At 38.8% G+C, this 15,906-nt stretch overlaps 1 protein-coding gene across 1 annotated transcript; it reads left to right on the top strand.

Moving 5' to 3' along the window:
• Nucleotides 1–3,388: 3,388 nt before the first annotated feature.
• On the top strand, nucleotides 3,389–11,929 carry LOC144464192 (deoxynucleoside triphosphate triphosphohydrolase SAMHD1-like). The gene is made up of 14 exons (XM_078170404.1): nucleotides 3,389–3,396; nucleotides 3,809–4,000; nucleotides 4,217–4,332; nucleotides 5,110–5,198; nucleotides 7,179–7,328; nucleotides 8,162–8,262; nucleotides 8,836–8,944; nucleotides 9,044–9,135; nucleotides 9,272–9,387; nucleotides 9,756–9,889; nucleotides 10,469–10,549; nucleotides 10,689–10,793; nucleotides 10,933–11,070; nucleotides 11,743–11,929. The coding sequence occupies exons 1-14, from the start codon at nucleotides 3,389–3,391 to the stop codon at nucleotides 11,785–11,787; spliced, it is 1,476 nt and encodes a 491-aa protein (XP_078026530.1). The 3' UTR covers nucleotides 11,788–11,929.
• The last annotated feature ends 3,977 nt before the right edge of the window (nucleotides 11,930–15,906 follow it).

Genomic DNA, 15,906 nt, shown 5'->3' with positions numbered 1-15,906 from the left:
ATCAATTAAGTGAAGTGAAAGTATAAAGTAACGCAGAATGGGAACACTAAATGAAAGAACAAGTAGCTCAAAACATGTACTTGGCGAGATTAGACTCCACCAAAGCAACATCCTCATGCCCAGGCGTCCTAAAAGATGGAATTTCATCCTGCGCACACAAGATAACATTGTGGTAAATTAGAAGATAAAAAAAAGTGATGAAAAAAGGTAAAGATGTGTTATTTTGGGGGTCATTGAGGAGTCTGCAGCATCTTATCACTGCGGACAGTTACAGTTCAGCAGCATTGGACAGCTACTTTGAAACTGTTTCTAGTAAAGTTCAACACTCTTTACTGATAAATGGGTGACAAAGTAAAGTTAAGTTTCAGTTTTACTCATCATGAGATGGATAAACCAGTTTTAAATGTATCATTCATTAAGTGTGTTGGCATGATGCTCTGTAAACACTGCAGCTTGTGACTCTTGTGTGACTGGTTGGCCCTATGTGCAGTGGCAGGTAAACACAGTGGAGGAGAAATTGAGCAGGACTGGCATCTGCTCTCTGTTACTGCGACAGTGCATTTAATATACTGTGAGGGAACTAACTGACTGTTGCTATCAGTTTTATCTTCCCCTAGACCGGGGATATAACAGTATGTACCCACAATGCAGTAAGGTCCAAACAAAAAGTTCTGGATTCTTTAAAGTTTTCATTTTCATGCTCACCTTTTCTCTCCTGTGCACTCTCTCAAAAATTCTAATAAGCTTCATCAGCAGGAAGATAACCAAATAAAATGAAGACAAAACTGGGAGTGGTTTTTCCTGGTACTATTTTGGGTCATAAATAGGTGTGTCTAATTCTTCTTTTGCCAGGTGCTTAATGATTTCATCAGCGTGTTTTTAAAGCCATCCCTGTGTAGCTGTGGCTTTATGCTTGGGCTCACTGGGCCTTATGCAAGAGCATTTTCCTATACTTATCCTGAGTCTCTTTTTCTTCTGTGAAGTTTGCTCCTTTGAGTGCTCCAAGTCCGATTCACCAAACCCTCGTAACTGCACAACATTCTTGTGAATTTCATGTCATTCTGATGAAAAGCAGCTGTGCATATTTGTGAGATTTAAAGGTGCTGTATGTAACTCTGGAGAAAGACAGGTGATTGTTGAGTCTCATTGCCAGGTCATCAAATACCGATGCTTTGGGGTGATGGTTCAACCAGACGACCAACCCAAAGCATTGGTGTTTGACGACCCGGGAATGAGACTCAACAATCAACTGTCTTCTTCCAGAGGTACATACCTTTAATCATTAGCACAATCAGTGTCCACACATTTCAATGTAGGGCTACCTCTGCTGTGTTTATGGGAAGGTTTTGTTTCAGTTTTATTAGTCAGTGCTCTGAAATGTTTTTGTTGTGTAATGAATCACAAAAGAATTTTATTATGATGGCAGTGACCAAACTGATAGGTGTGGCAACGACATAAAAGGCCGGTGTTGTTTAAACCCTGTCGTTGTGCAAGTCTGTCTTGATCAGCTGGATATACAACGTGGTATAACATTATTCATGTGACTATCCTGATATTGCCAGCGCTTGTCATATCAACATCAGAAAAGACAAATGCAGCTACGACCTCTAGACGCTACAAAGAATTGAACTGTGATTGATGGGAAGTGGATGAAACTTGTGAGTACCTACAAGTCGAAGAACGAGGACATAGGTGGATAAATTCAAAGGTAGGTTTTCTGGTTTGGTAAAATAAGTTGATGACTAGTGTCCATCTCACTGCTGGCCTAAATAAGTTAGCTGTTGAGAACTGTTTTTACATACAGAAATGCTTCGATGTTGTGCAGTGTGGTAACAAATATCAAGGTCATTTGTCATGATAAATACAATGTGATATGTAAAATATAAAATGAAACTATGCACACAATTCTGAAAGCTCATGTTTGAACACCAAGACTCCAGACTGCACAGTTCAATTGTTTTCACACAAATAGAAATTTAAATTATATTTTCGTAAAACTCAAAGCACAAATTGTATCATTTCGCACACTTTTTTTTCCACATGGAATACACTGACCTTCAAAACACCACAACCTAATTATGTCTCACCTCAACTCAGTTGGCAAAACACACTTTTAATACTGTGGATATATCAGATAAACATTGCATTAATACAATCTAGGTCATAACTCCAAATGATCTCCACTTGGACTAAACTCACAACCCAGAGTCACTCTGTAAACCTATAGTTGACACTGTAACATTGTTAGAGTTGTAAGAATACTCAGATGTTACCTGTTTTGGCCAGACTCACAGTAATTGAAGTGATAGAGTAAGTACAATGAGAAACACTACAGTAAGAAATGATAAGAATGTCTTTCTGGGGATGTGATGATGAAATAAGTGCTCAAATACAAAAAGGTCACAAAACAGATATTTATTTGTTACTGTAATACGATTAGATTTTCATCTGACTGTAAAACAAATGTTTTTTGGTCGGCCTTCCTCTCCGTTTTCTGTGCTGCTCCATTTTTCTCTGACACAGCAGAAGTCACCTGAGGCCTTTGTAATGCTCTGACACAGGATTGGTGTGTTTTGCTAATTGTGTTTGAGCAGGTGAGATGTGAGTCAGACCAGCTTGTAATAAGGGCGTGTTGTTTTACAGGCCAGATTTTTTCAGGTGAACAAAGTGTGCTAAATTATGCAAAAATGTGATTTAAAAATCTCTACTTGAGTTAAAACAATGGAATTGTGCTCAAAGTTCAGCAGTCTGGAGTCTTGGTGTTGATACATGAGCTTCAAGTTTTCAGAATTGTGTCCATAGTTTTACTCTGTGTGTGTATACAGTGAAGAAAAACTGTAACTTTAATCTGAGGTAAGACTCTGGGAAGTGAGTTTAGTCCAGCTGGATCGGACAGACAAATGTGCACTGTATCCTATACTGATACAAAGTAAATTCACATTGTATCACAATATGGAAACAGTCTTTACAGTTTACATATAGCAAAAAATTGCAGCCTATTTTGAGACGAAAAAACCTAAACTAAAAGCTGAAAAAGGAGAAAAAACGGAAAGTATTTCTACACAGTTTTAAAAATTTAAATAAGTAGCATGGCCTCATTAAGCCAAAGCATACAGTATATAAACAGTATTTTAATTGTTGCATTTTAAATTTCTCTGAGGTGGTTGCAGTTATTCAGTGCAAGAACACTCACCTCATTGGATTTGTTTTTCTTTCACGCCTCACTTTTCTTTCTTGAAGTCATTCCCTACTGTGCTCTTATGTACATTCTTTTTTCCATAGAAATCACTTTCTCCAGAAAATCCAGCACAGTATCAGGAAGCTTTGGAAGATGGAACAGCAAGGACAGCACAAGGTAACACATTGTGTTTAAATTAAAACATTTTCTATGTCAAAGTATAGCAGTTTGGTGTGGTCTCAAAGAGGTGTGATTTTAAATCTTCTCACAAGTTTTTTTTTTTTCAATGATCTGCCATTCATTTGAATGGAAACATTTATGTTGTTTTTTGTGATTTTCATAAAGACCGCTTGGCAAATCTCTGTTGAACAAGAAGAATAAACACAACGGATCATATATAGTTGCCTTGCTGTTGCACAGCAGGTACCCTCAATAAAGGAAAACTAGTTCACTAATTGTACCTTTACTGGAATCTCCTGGGTCATAGATAAACTAGGTGTGCCCCTTTTTTGTTGTATTTTGTTCTATCACATGCTCAGTGATCCTGTCAGGGTGTTGTTCAGCCATTCCTCTGTAGCTTTGGCTTCATGTTTGCTTCTGGTTTTACTGGTACTCTTGTAAACATAACAGGACTTGGTTTCTGTTCTATGTGCTGTGCCAGGTGTTTAATGATCCCATCCACGGGCATATGACGTTACACCCACTACTCGTCAAAATCATTGACACACCTCAGTTCCAGAGACTACGAAACATCAAGCAGCTTGGAGGGGCTTACTTTGTTTACCCTGGAGCATCCCACAACCGCTTTGAACACTCTATTGGGTAGGTCCGCATATTATCAGATAGATACAGTTTTGTGTCCCGAGGAAATCACAATCCAAAGCAGGAAGAAAAGCACCTAATATAACTGATACAACCAAAGCAAACACATTAGTATAGGTATAGTAAAAGTTGATGTTTCCAGTTTCGCAGCAGGATACTCGTGTGGTAATTGTGTAACCCGTTTTTTGTTGATGTGTTCTGTATGTGGGGATAAAGGGTGGGGTACCTAGCAGGAGAACTTGCAAAAGCTCTGAGTGCAACGCAGCCAGAACTCAACATCACTGAAAGAGACATCCTTTGTGTGCAGATTGCTGGTCTTTGCCATGACCTGGGTGAGTGACACACTCTTTTTCACTATTACATGTAACAGGTTTTAAATAGTATTTGCTGGGTGTGAATAAGAGCGGAAATGAAAGTGTAACTATCCACAAAATGTCACATAAAAGCCAGTTTTTCTTTTCTTAACAAAACTATTGTTTTCATTTCAGTGTTGAGCTAAACTCAACAGTTCCTGCAGGTCAATCAGATTAACCGCCTAACAGGAGAGGTGAAAGATTGTGCCCTTTGACCAAGTGGGAGAGCACTTATTGTGAAATATTTGCAGCAAGTACACAATTGTTTAAATGTACAACAGCATTTTCAGACAGTCTCTCCTGGAAGGCAGTTATAGTGTTGGCGCACATTTGTAGCTACACCAAAAAAGTGGCTCCCTCATTCATTATCAGTGAGATAGACAGTCAATAGTCATGTTTTTTAGTCCGCAGTTAAGATCTGAGATTTTATTAATCATAGTCACTATAAATCAACATAAACAGATACGCTCAATTTTTTCTGGAAATTCTGAAATTGATATTAGTGCTGAATTTGGATGGAAACTAATGTTTTATAGACACACAGTGGAACTGTGTGTATGGTATGACTACTGGTATGTTGTTGCTTTAAAGAAAATAAACAAACAATAATAACAGTCATTTGCAGCAGATTACAAAACATATTTTTATAATATCATCAATATCAGTAAAGGCCTGTCTCTAATACTAGCCTAAAATAAAACAGGCCTGATAAGATACACTCACAAATGTTTCACTTCACAGTTTGACTTATTTTATGGTATCTCCCATATCTAGGACATGGACCCTTTTCCCATCTGTATGATAAGATGTTCATCCCCGAGGCACGTCCAGGACATGAGTGGAGGGTGAGAAACTGTTATTTCTGTTGTCCCTGACATATGACATGATATGAAATACTGTAAAACTGTTACTGTTAAATAAACACCTGTCTTAATCAGACGCCTGGTCTGGTTTTCAAGCAGTTCATGTTTTATTATAGAAGTTCTTCAGATGTATAAAACCAGGTTGTTGGCTACCTCAAATCATGTGTCCATTCCTCTATTACTCTGTAAGTTATTCATATTCTTTAAGTCTGTAGGGGTCCTCACATCAAAAGAATCCAAATGGTTTTTCATAAAAAATGAATCCTAGTTGTAAATATTGTTTTTACAGGATAAAGTGATGTTGTGTTGGTATGCTGGGTGCCGTAACTCCCTCTCTCTCTCTCTCTCTCTCTCTCTGATGGGCTGTCTATCCGACCTAAATCGAATGAATGATTCATAATTGAGCCCTAAGGTTTAAACAAGTAATATTCATACTGGTTTACATAAACTGTTTGATTGTATTTACCATCTTTGCTGAGCAACAGTTTAACATTCCTTTCAACAGTGAAAGGAATTAAAGGCCTGTCCCATATAGACGCCTGTTGATGCAGTGATTTAAGCAATTAGTAGCCCGGGCTATTAACTGAAGTTTTGCAGTGATAACCACTGAAATCATCGTACATAGGTGAGTCGGGCTCAATGAGGAGAGGGGAGAGCGATTCTTGTCTCTGCTGCTGGTATTTTAGTGTGGGGCAGCGTGGTTCTTTCAGCCAGATGAACCTAAAGGCCAACATGGCACAGGCTTGAGAAGTTATAAGTCTTTACTGTATCAATACTCCATCTGTTACAATCAACAAAGTGAACCCAAGCACAGAACACAGACTCTGGAAGAAAGTGATACTTACACCTCTGTGAACAGATGTTCCTTTACCCAAGTTTGGACCTATTATGTAATATATAATGTGTGCAATTAAATATGGAATCCATCAGCTGTGTAATTCTGGGCTCATACTCATGTTTAAAATATCAATTTAATAATAATATTAATTATGAAAAAATTACTGAACTGTTCAGTCCTTCATTATGCTATCTTTGAATGAGCACAAATGTATTCATACAAATTTATGAAAGAACCTTTAAAATAACATTCTTTCATGTGAAAAAACTTTTTTTAAATAACTGCTTCAAAAGTCTTTTTACTATATTTCATAAATTCCCTCTCTAATATTTGTTTCATATTGGATACATCAACAAATTTCTTCTTCAAACAACTGCATTTATTCAAGTTTCTCACCAAACGCTACATTTTACAAGATCACATTTGAACACCTCATGAGAACAACCTTTGCCCAAAACTCATTTACTGACAAGAGTTTCAACACATCATAATGTGATTAATACGTTAAATAATTCTCCTCCTGCTGATGTCAAACACAAATTAGTTGTTCACAATGTAGCATTGTCAAGGAAACGATATGGTGTGTCACCTGACGTGTCGATGGACTTTACTTTGTTCTTTCATCCTGACAGCGTCCCGAGGAAGATCTCTGTTCATCCCAAACATGTTTTCTATTGTCACTATTGATGTGGTACAAAAGGAAAACATCAGCCACTGCCATCGGTGGATGTCATCTTATTTGCTAATAGGCCAATGGCAGTCAGCAAGGCTATTAATAGGTGCATCCTGAAATTAAATGACATCAACATGACATATTTAACAATGGAACAACAACAACAATGAAAATGTTGATTATCAACATTAATTATTGGTGCTGTAATAAATGTCAGCAGTATAATGTAAACGTCAAACCTTGGTATAATGAACCCACACAAAACATTTGTAATACATGAAATTGTGTCATTCACGAGGCAGAGTTTGTGCAGATTTTGGAGAGAGTCACTGTTGTTGGTTTTACACCAACACCCGTCACTGAGCATCTATCTATCAATCTATCTATCTATCTATCTATCTATCTTTTTGCTATTAATTCTCATATATTGATGAATCTATGTATCTTGCAGCATGAGGACGCCTCTCTACAGATGTTTGACCACCTAGTGGAACGTAATGGCCTACAGCAGGAGATGGAGAGGTACGGCCTGGTGCTGCCTGAGGACCAGACCTTCATCAAAGAGATGATTGTAGGACTGGACCCAGAGACAGTTGATGAGGTTTGTTCCAAATTGCATACTTAATCTTTTTACTTCTAGTAGGTGCTGCAGCCGCTCCTAAAAAGTACTTACTGTTGCATGCAGTATGAACACAGCCGGGACATACTACTTTCTCATAACATTAGGCCCTGAACTTTAACCATCTTGCTTTTATATCCGTTACCTTGGAGATACAACAAACGCCACTCACCAATGGTGAGAGCTCTGCTGTTGTTGTCTGCTGTTGTTACTTTGAAATATGTCTAGTTGAACTCAAAAGTTATGACTGCACAGATTGTAGATTCTAACATATTATATTTGCAACAGTGAGATTAAATCTGCAGTTCTCTTTATTTGTTATTTCCATCGTTATGTCCAGTTGTTAGCGCTGTCATCTGTCATTGCACCTTCTGACAGCCGTCAGTCAGCTGTCAAACAGATGTTAACAAGGTGTGAAGCTGTCATGTGTTTGTGGCTCAGTCAATGTGACGTGCGCAGAGGATTGTGGGTCAGAGTAGTCATAAAAGCATGCTGGCTTACATACTGCAAAATCGGACAGGATGTAGTAGAACATCCTGGTATGTTTGGTACTAATGTTGTGCTGTGGACTGTATTTCTTTACCACGTGGTCACTGGTTGTCTGTCATATATTTCTCCTTATATGTCTTGCTGTATGTTTCTTTTTACTGTGCCTGCCTCAGGAGTCACTCCTAAAGGGGCATACAGAGTTATCTGAACTGACTAAAAGGTGCAGAACATCAGTCCTGCCTGTGTAAACTGTTTGAAATCATTCAGTATCATTATTACTACAGCAGCCAGTGTCTAATGTCAATAATGTGCTGTCATCTCTGCAGTGGCCATATGAAGGCCGTTCAAAGGACAAGTCCTTCCTCTATGAAATTGTGGCCAACAAAACAAATGGCATTGATGTGGACAAGTTTGACTACTTTGCCAGGTGAGGCTTGTTGTTCAGCTACTGAAGAGAAATTCACTTTGTGATGCAGAGTGATAAATTATTATGTGTTATTTCCCCAGAACAATTAAGTTTAAGTTTATTTACTTTATTAATCCCCTGAGGGGAAATTCAGTGTTTTCACTCTTACTTGTCAATTACACACAGGTCTGAAAGACACACACATGCAAAAACAGGACCTATACATGCACAAAGTGGAGAGATGTCAGAGTGAGGGGGCTGCCCTTTGGTCAGGCGCCCCGAGCGGTTGGGGGGTTTGGTGCCTTGCTCAAGGACACCTCGGCAGTGCCCAGGAGGTGAACTGGCACCTCTCCAGCCACCAGTCCACGCTCCATATTTGGTCCGGATGGGGACTCGCACAGGCGACCCTCCGGTTCCCAACCCAAGTCCCTATGGACTGAGCTACTGCTGCCCCACAAAGTTTCCAGGGGGCATCCGCATCCAATTACAACATTCTCCTGATTTTAACAGTATGGAGCAATCTCCAGGGTGCTTTGGTTAGTTTAACATAAAAAGCCTATTTTCTTCACACATTTCTTTACTGTCTCCTCTCAGGGACTGCCACCACCTGGGCATCCGGAACAACTTTGACCATCTCCGCTACTTTAGGTTTGCCAGGGTGTGTGAGGTGGACGGGCAGAGGCACATCTGCACCAGAGACAAGGTGCTGACATTGCTACATCTAACTTTTTGATTGGATTTTAAAACAACAATCTGTTCAGATGATTAGATGTGACTAAAATACATGTAATTCTTTTAATAGGAGGTGAACAATCTGTATGACATGTTCCACACAAGGTACAGTCTCCACAGAAGAGCCTACCAGCACAGTGTGAACAAGATCATGGAGTTCATGTAAGTACTGACCCTTCTCAGGTTTATACTGAAACAACATTTTGCTTTGTCTGCTGTATGATGTAGCTTATTTCATAAAATTGACTCTCTTGTATAATATACATTAGGTGATCACATATTGTATATGATTATCCAGGATTGCAGAGGCCTTTGTAAAAGCAGACGAGCACATTCAGATTGAAGGCTCAGGAGGGAAGATGTTCACTCTCTCCACAGCCAAAGATAACATGGAGGCCTTCACCAAGCTGACAGGTCTGTAGATACCACTGTGTGCTGTAAGCTTGTGTTTAAACATTAATGCAGAGGGAGGAGTGGGCAGGATACACAAACCACCATCTGTGTTCAACAAAGACTACGTGTCTTCTGAATTGTCCAAACATATTCTGTCAGACTCCTGTCAGTATTACTTCTTGTGCTTAATTGTTTTTATTTACTAACATAAACCGTGATATAAAAAACTGACAATTGTCTGAATTATTCTAAGAATTTTGGTGGTAAATGCCATGCCGAGCTAATGTTGCTTATTGTTGTTTATTTGTGAAACACTACAAATGATTTTGTGACCTTGTCTTTGGTTTGTTCCAACTGATCTGTCTTCTGCTCTGTTGTTTGTCCTGTAGATTGTGTCTTTAACCAAATACTCAACTCCTCCGATCAGGGCTTGGCTGAGGCGAGGGAGATTCTACAGAGGATCATCACTCGAAACCACTACAAGTTACTGACTGAAACAAACTGTACACCAAACCAAATTGAGGTGTGCACCGCGTGTTTTTGTGCCTGTATAGCAAAACACTTCAGTTTGACATGTTATCTATTTCACTGCAGCTATAAGTACACCAATGATCATAAGAGCAGGTTTTGTTATAACAGAACTGGATGTTGTGCTCCTTTTGTGGTTGATGAGCGCAGATGTCTCTCTGGGTATTGTACCTGGATGTCATGTGTTCCTATCAGTCACAATTACTATTACAATTACCAATCCCTCAACTTCATAGAGAAATGCTTCTGTACCCTAGCTTTTAAACCAGGGAGTGCCAGTCAGACTGCACACGTATATCCACTTACAAAGTGGCGGTATTTGAAAAGTTGGGATGTGAACGTGTTGATACGACTTACAAGTTAACTCTAGCATGTCTGTGCTGTAGATTTTCCCCATTTTCCCCATACACAGTAAAATATTCATATTAAGATTTATATACTCTGAATAACGTTTTGAACCTTTGAATAACTGATCATGTTGCAGTGTGGACAGATGGCCAAAAATGAGAAACAAAGATATGGTTGTTTTTTTTTAATTTCTAATGTGGCCATACCCTTACTGTGTGTTGTCAAGATCCTTGAGGCCAACTGGAAAGAGGAATTGACTGGAGCCCTTCAAGGGGACGGGCTAAACCCAGAGGACTTTGTAGTTATAGTGAGTTTTTCGTCTTATCACTTTTACTTCACTTTTCTGTCAATCTTGGGTTTTGTGGATTATGATTTAATTTGTGAGATGCTTGTCATAATTAACTTGTGAATGTTAAATAGGGCTCTGTCTAACCCTTCTCTTTTAGGACAGTACTATGGACTATGGGAGGAAAGACAAAGACCCAATTGAAAAGGTGTATTTCTACAGCAAGAGAGATCCTACCAGAGCATTCCATATCCCCAGAGAGCGGGTCAGAACTAATGCAATGACAACAAAATCATCTCTGTCTTTCCATGAGCTATTCATTCCTTGTGTGTATTTCTTTATAACACAGCCTCTGTTACAGTATGGCATTTTCCTCAAGTTTATGCTGTTGTCATTCTTGTCAGGTGTCCAGCCTCCTCCCAACATGCTTTTCTGAGACGCTGATCAGGGTTTACTGTAAGAAGACTGATGAAGAGCCACTGGAGCATGCCCGCGTGTGCTTCAGGAAGTGGTGCAAAGATAGAGGGTTGCCAGTGCCGCAGGTAATATTCAGATGTAGGCTGTTAAATATAGAAAAGTACTGTGTGGGGCCCTCAGGCTTGAGGTTCTACTAAATGGCAGTGATACTGTAGTCTGTACTACATTAGGTGTATTAGGATGGGCACATGAGCAGGGAAGGTGCAATTATTTATGTTACATCTTGTCAGAGCTCCAAGATCTGAATGCAGTTCAGTTGCTCTCTGATCTTGGATCTGGAGTTAGTGCCGTGTAGGGCTGCTGCTAATGACTTTTTTCACATTGACTAATTGACTAAAATAGTTTGGTCTTTAGATGTATGAGGTTAACTAATGATGTGAAATGTCTTTGACAACAAATGAATGATAATCATTTTTGAGTTATTCAGCATCTGTGTGAGAATACTGGATAGTTAGAACAAACGCAGGCTATGTAACTGTGTAGTTTGCAGCAATGTGGTAAAGTTCACAGTAATGGACTAATTTGGAGGTGACAGTACAAATCAGTTTGGCAGTTATTTTGAGATGAATCATTTTTCCCCACTACACTGCTCCTATGGATTTGGGGGCTTCCCCACCAGGCCAACCCCACTTTAACCCCTGAGTACAGTGCCCTGCTTCAGTGATGATGAAGTACATATCTCAGTGCACTGCTCATGTTAAATATTAATGCACTTCTCTGTCTTTTTTTACATGCAGGTGGAAGGCCAAGAAGCACCACAGCAAAACCCAGGGGGAGAATAAGTTTTGGCAGATGGAGAGAAGGCAAACACTCCCTGATACTCACTGGTTTATTATGATTTACTACCAACATGTTAAATTGAGTTAATCTGAATTTTAGGGACATGACATATTTAAAGGTGTTTGGTGTTGATGTTAATTGTATGAATTAATGTGGTAATCAAATCAGATATTAGTTTGACTTTGAGTGATTTTTGATAAGAGGTTGTTTTTGGTGTTGTGGTTGCAACTTGGTCATTTTACTTTATCTTTGCTCATACTGCATTTATCATTAAGCCCAAAGGGCTGAAAGACACATTCAGTTTTCACCAATGACTGGAAGTTGGGTGCAGATCTTGCTCAATAAATATGATCCCAATAAGCCACACTGGGGTGCCATAATTTAAGGTAAAATGTTTTTAACTTGAAAAGTCCCCTATACCATAAGTCTGACTTACATGGAACTTGGTACAGACATCTATCTATTTATACTCTATAAATTGTGTGAATTAATGTGGTAATCAGATCAGATATTAGTTTGACTTTGAGTGATTTTTGATTAGAGGTTGTTTTTGGTGTTGTGGTTGCAACTTGGTCATTTTACTGTATCTAAGGTAAGGTAAGGTAACTTTATTAGTACCTGAGGGTAGATTTAGTTTGCAGTTAGGTTAGGTGAGTCGGCTGCTTTCACACAGACAACACTTGCGACAAAGATATAAGACAGTGCTCACCTACTGCATTTATCATTACTTATTTACTGTTCATCTTTTAATTTGTTTGTGAAATGTCTCTTATATTGTTTGCATCTTTTTTTCGGGTTTCAACTCCAAAGAGCTGAAAGATTTTCACCAGTGACTGGAAGTTTGGTGCAAATCTTGTTCAACAAATATGATCCCAATAAGCCAAATTGTGGCGCCATAATTTAAGGTAAAAATGTTGAACTTGAAAAGTCCCCTATACCATAAGTCCGACTTACATGGAACTTGGCACAGACATCTATCTGCCTGACTACATTTTCTGCCATTTTTAATATTTTTTAAACCTATTTATGACATCTCCTCCTAAACTGTAGGTCCAATTTGTGCCACTAACCAACAGACTTTGAGTGGGCGTGGCTTAGCACAGAAATAGGCCAATCATTATGACACTTTGAGGAATGTCAGTGCAGGTACCTCAAACATACCCTGAAAGTCTCATTCAAATTGAGCACTAGAGGGCGCTACAAATGCAGACTAGATTTACTGCCCTGCAGTTGTCTCTGCTTACCAGTCAAGTCAGGCTTTCATCCATGTCTCTGCAGACTGTATATGTAGCTGTAGACAATGTTTCAAATATGGAGATGCAAAGAAGCTATTTTAAAAGGTGGACGCTTCACACACATCTTCAATCTTTTAAAACTGGCTCTTGGGAAGCACTTTGTGTTTAATCTGTCAATATGAAATAAGATAATTAGGATTACTATTATGATGACATTATATATCACTATTTCTCACTGTAGTCATACCTTAAAGCTCACTTTGCTTTCTTTGATGTAACCATCGTTGTGTTTTGCTAATGGTGTGAAAATGTATCAGATTCTTAATATGTGATGGGCCTGTAAAGAGAAACCTACCAAAGGTTATTAGAGCCTTTCAACTGTATTCCTATTGACATGGGTTGATAACAGATTATGCCTGTCTGTTTGAAATAAAACTCTTTTTCTCCCGTCATTGTGCAGTTTCACTTATCCACCCCCAGATGACATCATACATTGGTGTTTTTCTGCTGATGATTATGTGTCTGCTAAATGTTTCAACAATGTGTCGTCAAAGAAAAACCTTTTGTGGACAAATTGTTAAATGCTGTATAAGCAGAAAAAGCCTCAATGATGTTAATGAAAAAATAAATCTTCCAGTGCTTTAAGTGTTAGGGAGTGTTTAAAATTCAATTAGGTATATACTGTAGAACTTCAAATACTAGCAGGCCTATATTTGGGACAGGCCTTTAATGTCTTTCACACAAAACTGTTAATCAGCAAAGATCGGAAAATACAATCAAATTGTTTATTTAAATCAGTATAAATATTACTTGTATAAAATTTTGGCTTCAGATAACATATTAATTATGAATCAGTCATTCGATCTAGATCTGACAGACACATCAGCTCCGTGCATCAGAGAGAGAGTTACGACACTTGAGGATTACAGCACCTGGCATACCGACACAGTCCTGTTAAAACAATACTCACAACTTGGATTCATTTTTATCAAAAAACCTTTTCATTCTTTTGATCTGAAGGTAACTGACGAATGGACACATAATTAGAGGTAGCCAACATCTGAAGAACCCCTAGAGAAAAAAGTACTGCTTTTAAACAAAAAGAAAAAACTACTGATACATAATACACCCCAAGAGAGCTGCAAAGAATAAGCATTCAGAAAAATTATCAGTTATACATCTGAAATATCAGGAAACTGTCCAGTAACACATATTTCGATTAAAGTTCTGGTTCTTTTCTCCCACTGTGAACACACTGCCTGCACTCATCTATGTATAATTTACACACTTCTGTGTGAGCTCACTTTTTGTTCTCTACACATGGGTATTTTTATACAACTACACTAAGTGGCCACAAGATGTCACTGTTGCTCAAATCTTTAGAGTTCAGTCTGCTTTGTTCCAATAAAATGTGCTCTGCTGCACCATATGCCCAACTAAGTAGTACTCTTTGGTCCTCTGGGGACTTTGGTCTTTCCTTCTATGATGATGACGCCCCATTTTGTTAGTAAGTGTATCTAGAAATATTTGTATCTCAACAAAGGAGGTTGGACATCTCTAGTAAAATTATCATTGTTGGGTGCTGTTGGGCAAAAGTGTTAGGCACTTTGACAACGTGGCAGGGAATGAATGCAAAGTGACTGATGAGGTTATGAGATGCAGGTGTGTGTCAATCATGGGGTGGTCAGGTGATGAGGACATCTGGTGGATGGCAGGAGAATAGCAGTGGTTTGGTTTGGGGAAAGAGTCTTTTCCAGGGAAAACATTTTGACATGTCATAGTAGGAAACACACAGGTGCAAATAATGACATTAATAATGGCTGAATTCCATTAAGCTGCTTTTATTTCAGGTTCCTGCGTGCCTGCTTACTCTTACTAGGACACTTTAATATAACAGAGCCATCGTTCATGTTATCAGTAACACCTGTGCTTTTCCTACTATGACAAGTCAAAATGTCTGCTGTGATAAAGGCCTACATGTGGCTGTAGATGAGGGACAGAGAATCAGACCGTTATACCTTAACTGAAAAGTATGGACTTAATTAAAATGCAGCAACAAAAAGATCAAGTGAAGATAAACTGATATTTATCTATAATGATGAAAACTCTGTCTGTGTGTGTGTCTGTTCCACGTTTTTCTCCTCACTGACTTGGTCAATCCATGTGAAATTTGGCACAGTGGTAGAGGGTCATGGGAGGATGTGAATGAAGCACTATTACATCATTTGGCCAAATGGGGGCGCTATAGCAACTGATTGAAATTGCAAACTTTGAATGGGCATATCTCATGCCCCGTATGTCGTAGAGACATGAAACTTTGCACAGAGATGCCTCTCCTCATGAGGAACAAATTTGCCTAAGAACCCATAACTTCCGGTTATATAGATTTTCCGCCATTTTGAATTTTTTGAAAAACACTTAAAATCGATCTCTTCCTAGAAGGTTGGACCGATCTGCATGAAACTGGGTGAACATAATCTAGGGACCAATATCTAAAGTTCCCTCTTGGCAAAAGTTGGAAAACTTACTAAAACTGAGCTTCTATAAGGCAATGAATATTGCGGAGGGCGTGGCTCATCACATATAGCTGTAGGCTATAACATCTCAAGGGTTTCACCGATCACCACGCAACTTTGTAGGTATATGAGCACACATAATCTGAGGGGACCCCTCCATTATTGACCCCATCAAACAAAATGGGGGCGCTAGAGGGCGAATTTCTAAGCTAGGCCTAACCGCCATATGGATTTTTACTAAACTTGGTAGATATGTAGAACAGGACTGCAATTTCCTATGACCTGTATCCCAAACACACACCATGTGAAACTGTACGTGGGCAACTGTGCACTCAGTGGGTATGGACTAGTTTAGATATATTTTAATTAC

This window comes from Epinephelus lanceolatus, chromosome 8 (genome assembly GCF_041903045.1).
Source record: "Epinephelus lanceolatus isolate andai-2023 chromosome 8, ASM4190304v1, whole genome shotgun sequence".
NCBI classification, from domain to species: Eukaryota; Metazoa; Chordata; class Actinopteri; order Perciformes; family Serranidae; genus Epinephelus; species Epinephelus lanceolatus.
This window is presented reverse-complemented; position numbering and strand designations above follow the sequence as displayed.

Excerpts from the sequence above, each read along its gene's own strand:
- LOC144464192 (XM_078170404.1), top strand. Across the intron at positions 8,945-9,043 it reads ACATCTGCACCAGAGACAAG|GAGGTGAACAATCTGTATGA; the intron begins GTGCTGACATTG and ends TTCTTTTAATAG. Across the intron at positions 9,136-9,271 it reads AACAAGATCATGGAGTTCAT|GATTGCAGAGGCCTTTGTAA; the intron begins GTAAGTACTGAC and ends ATGATTATCCAG.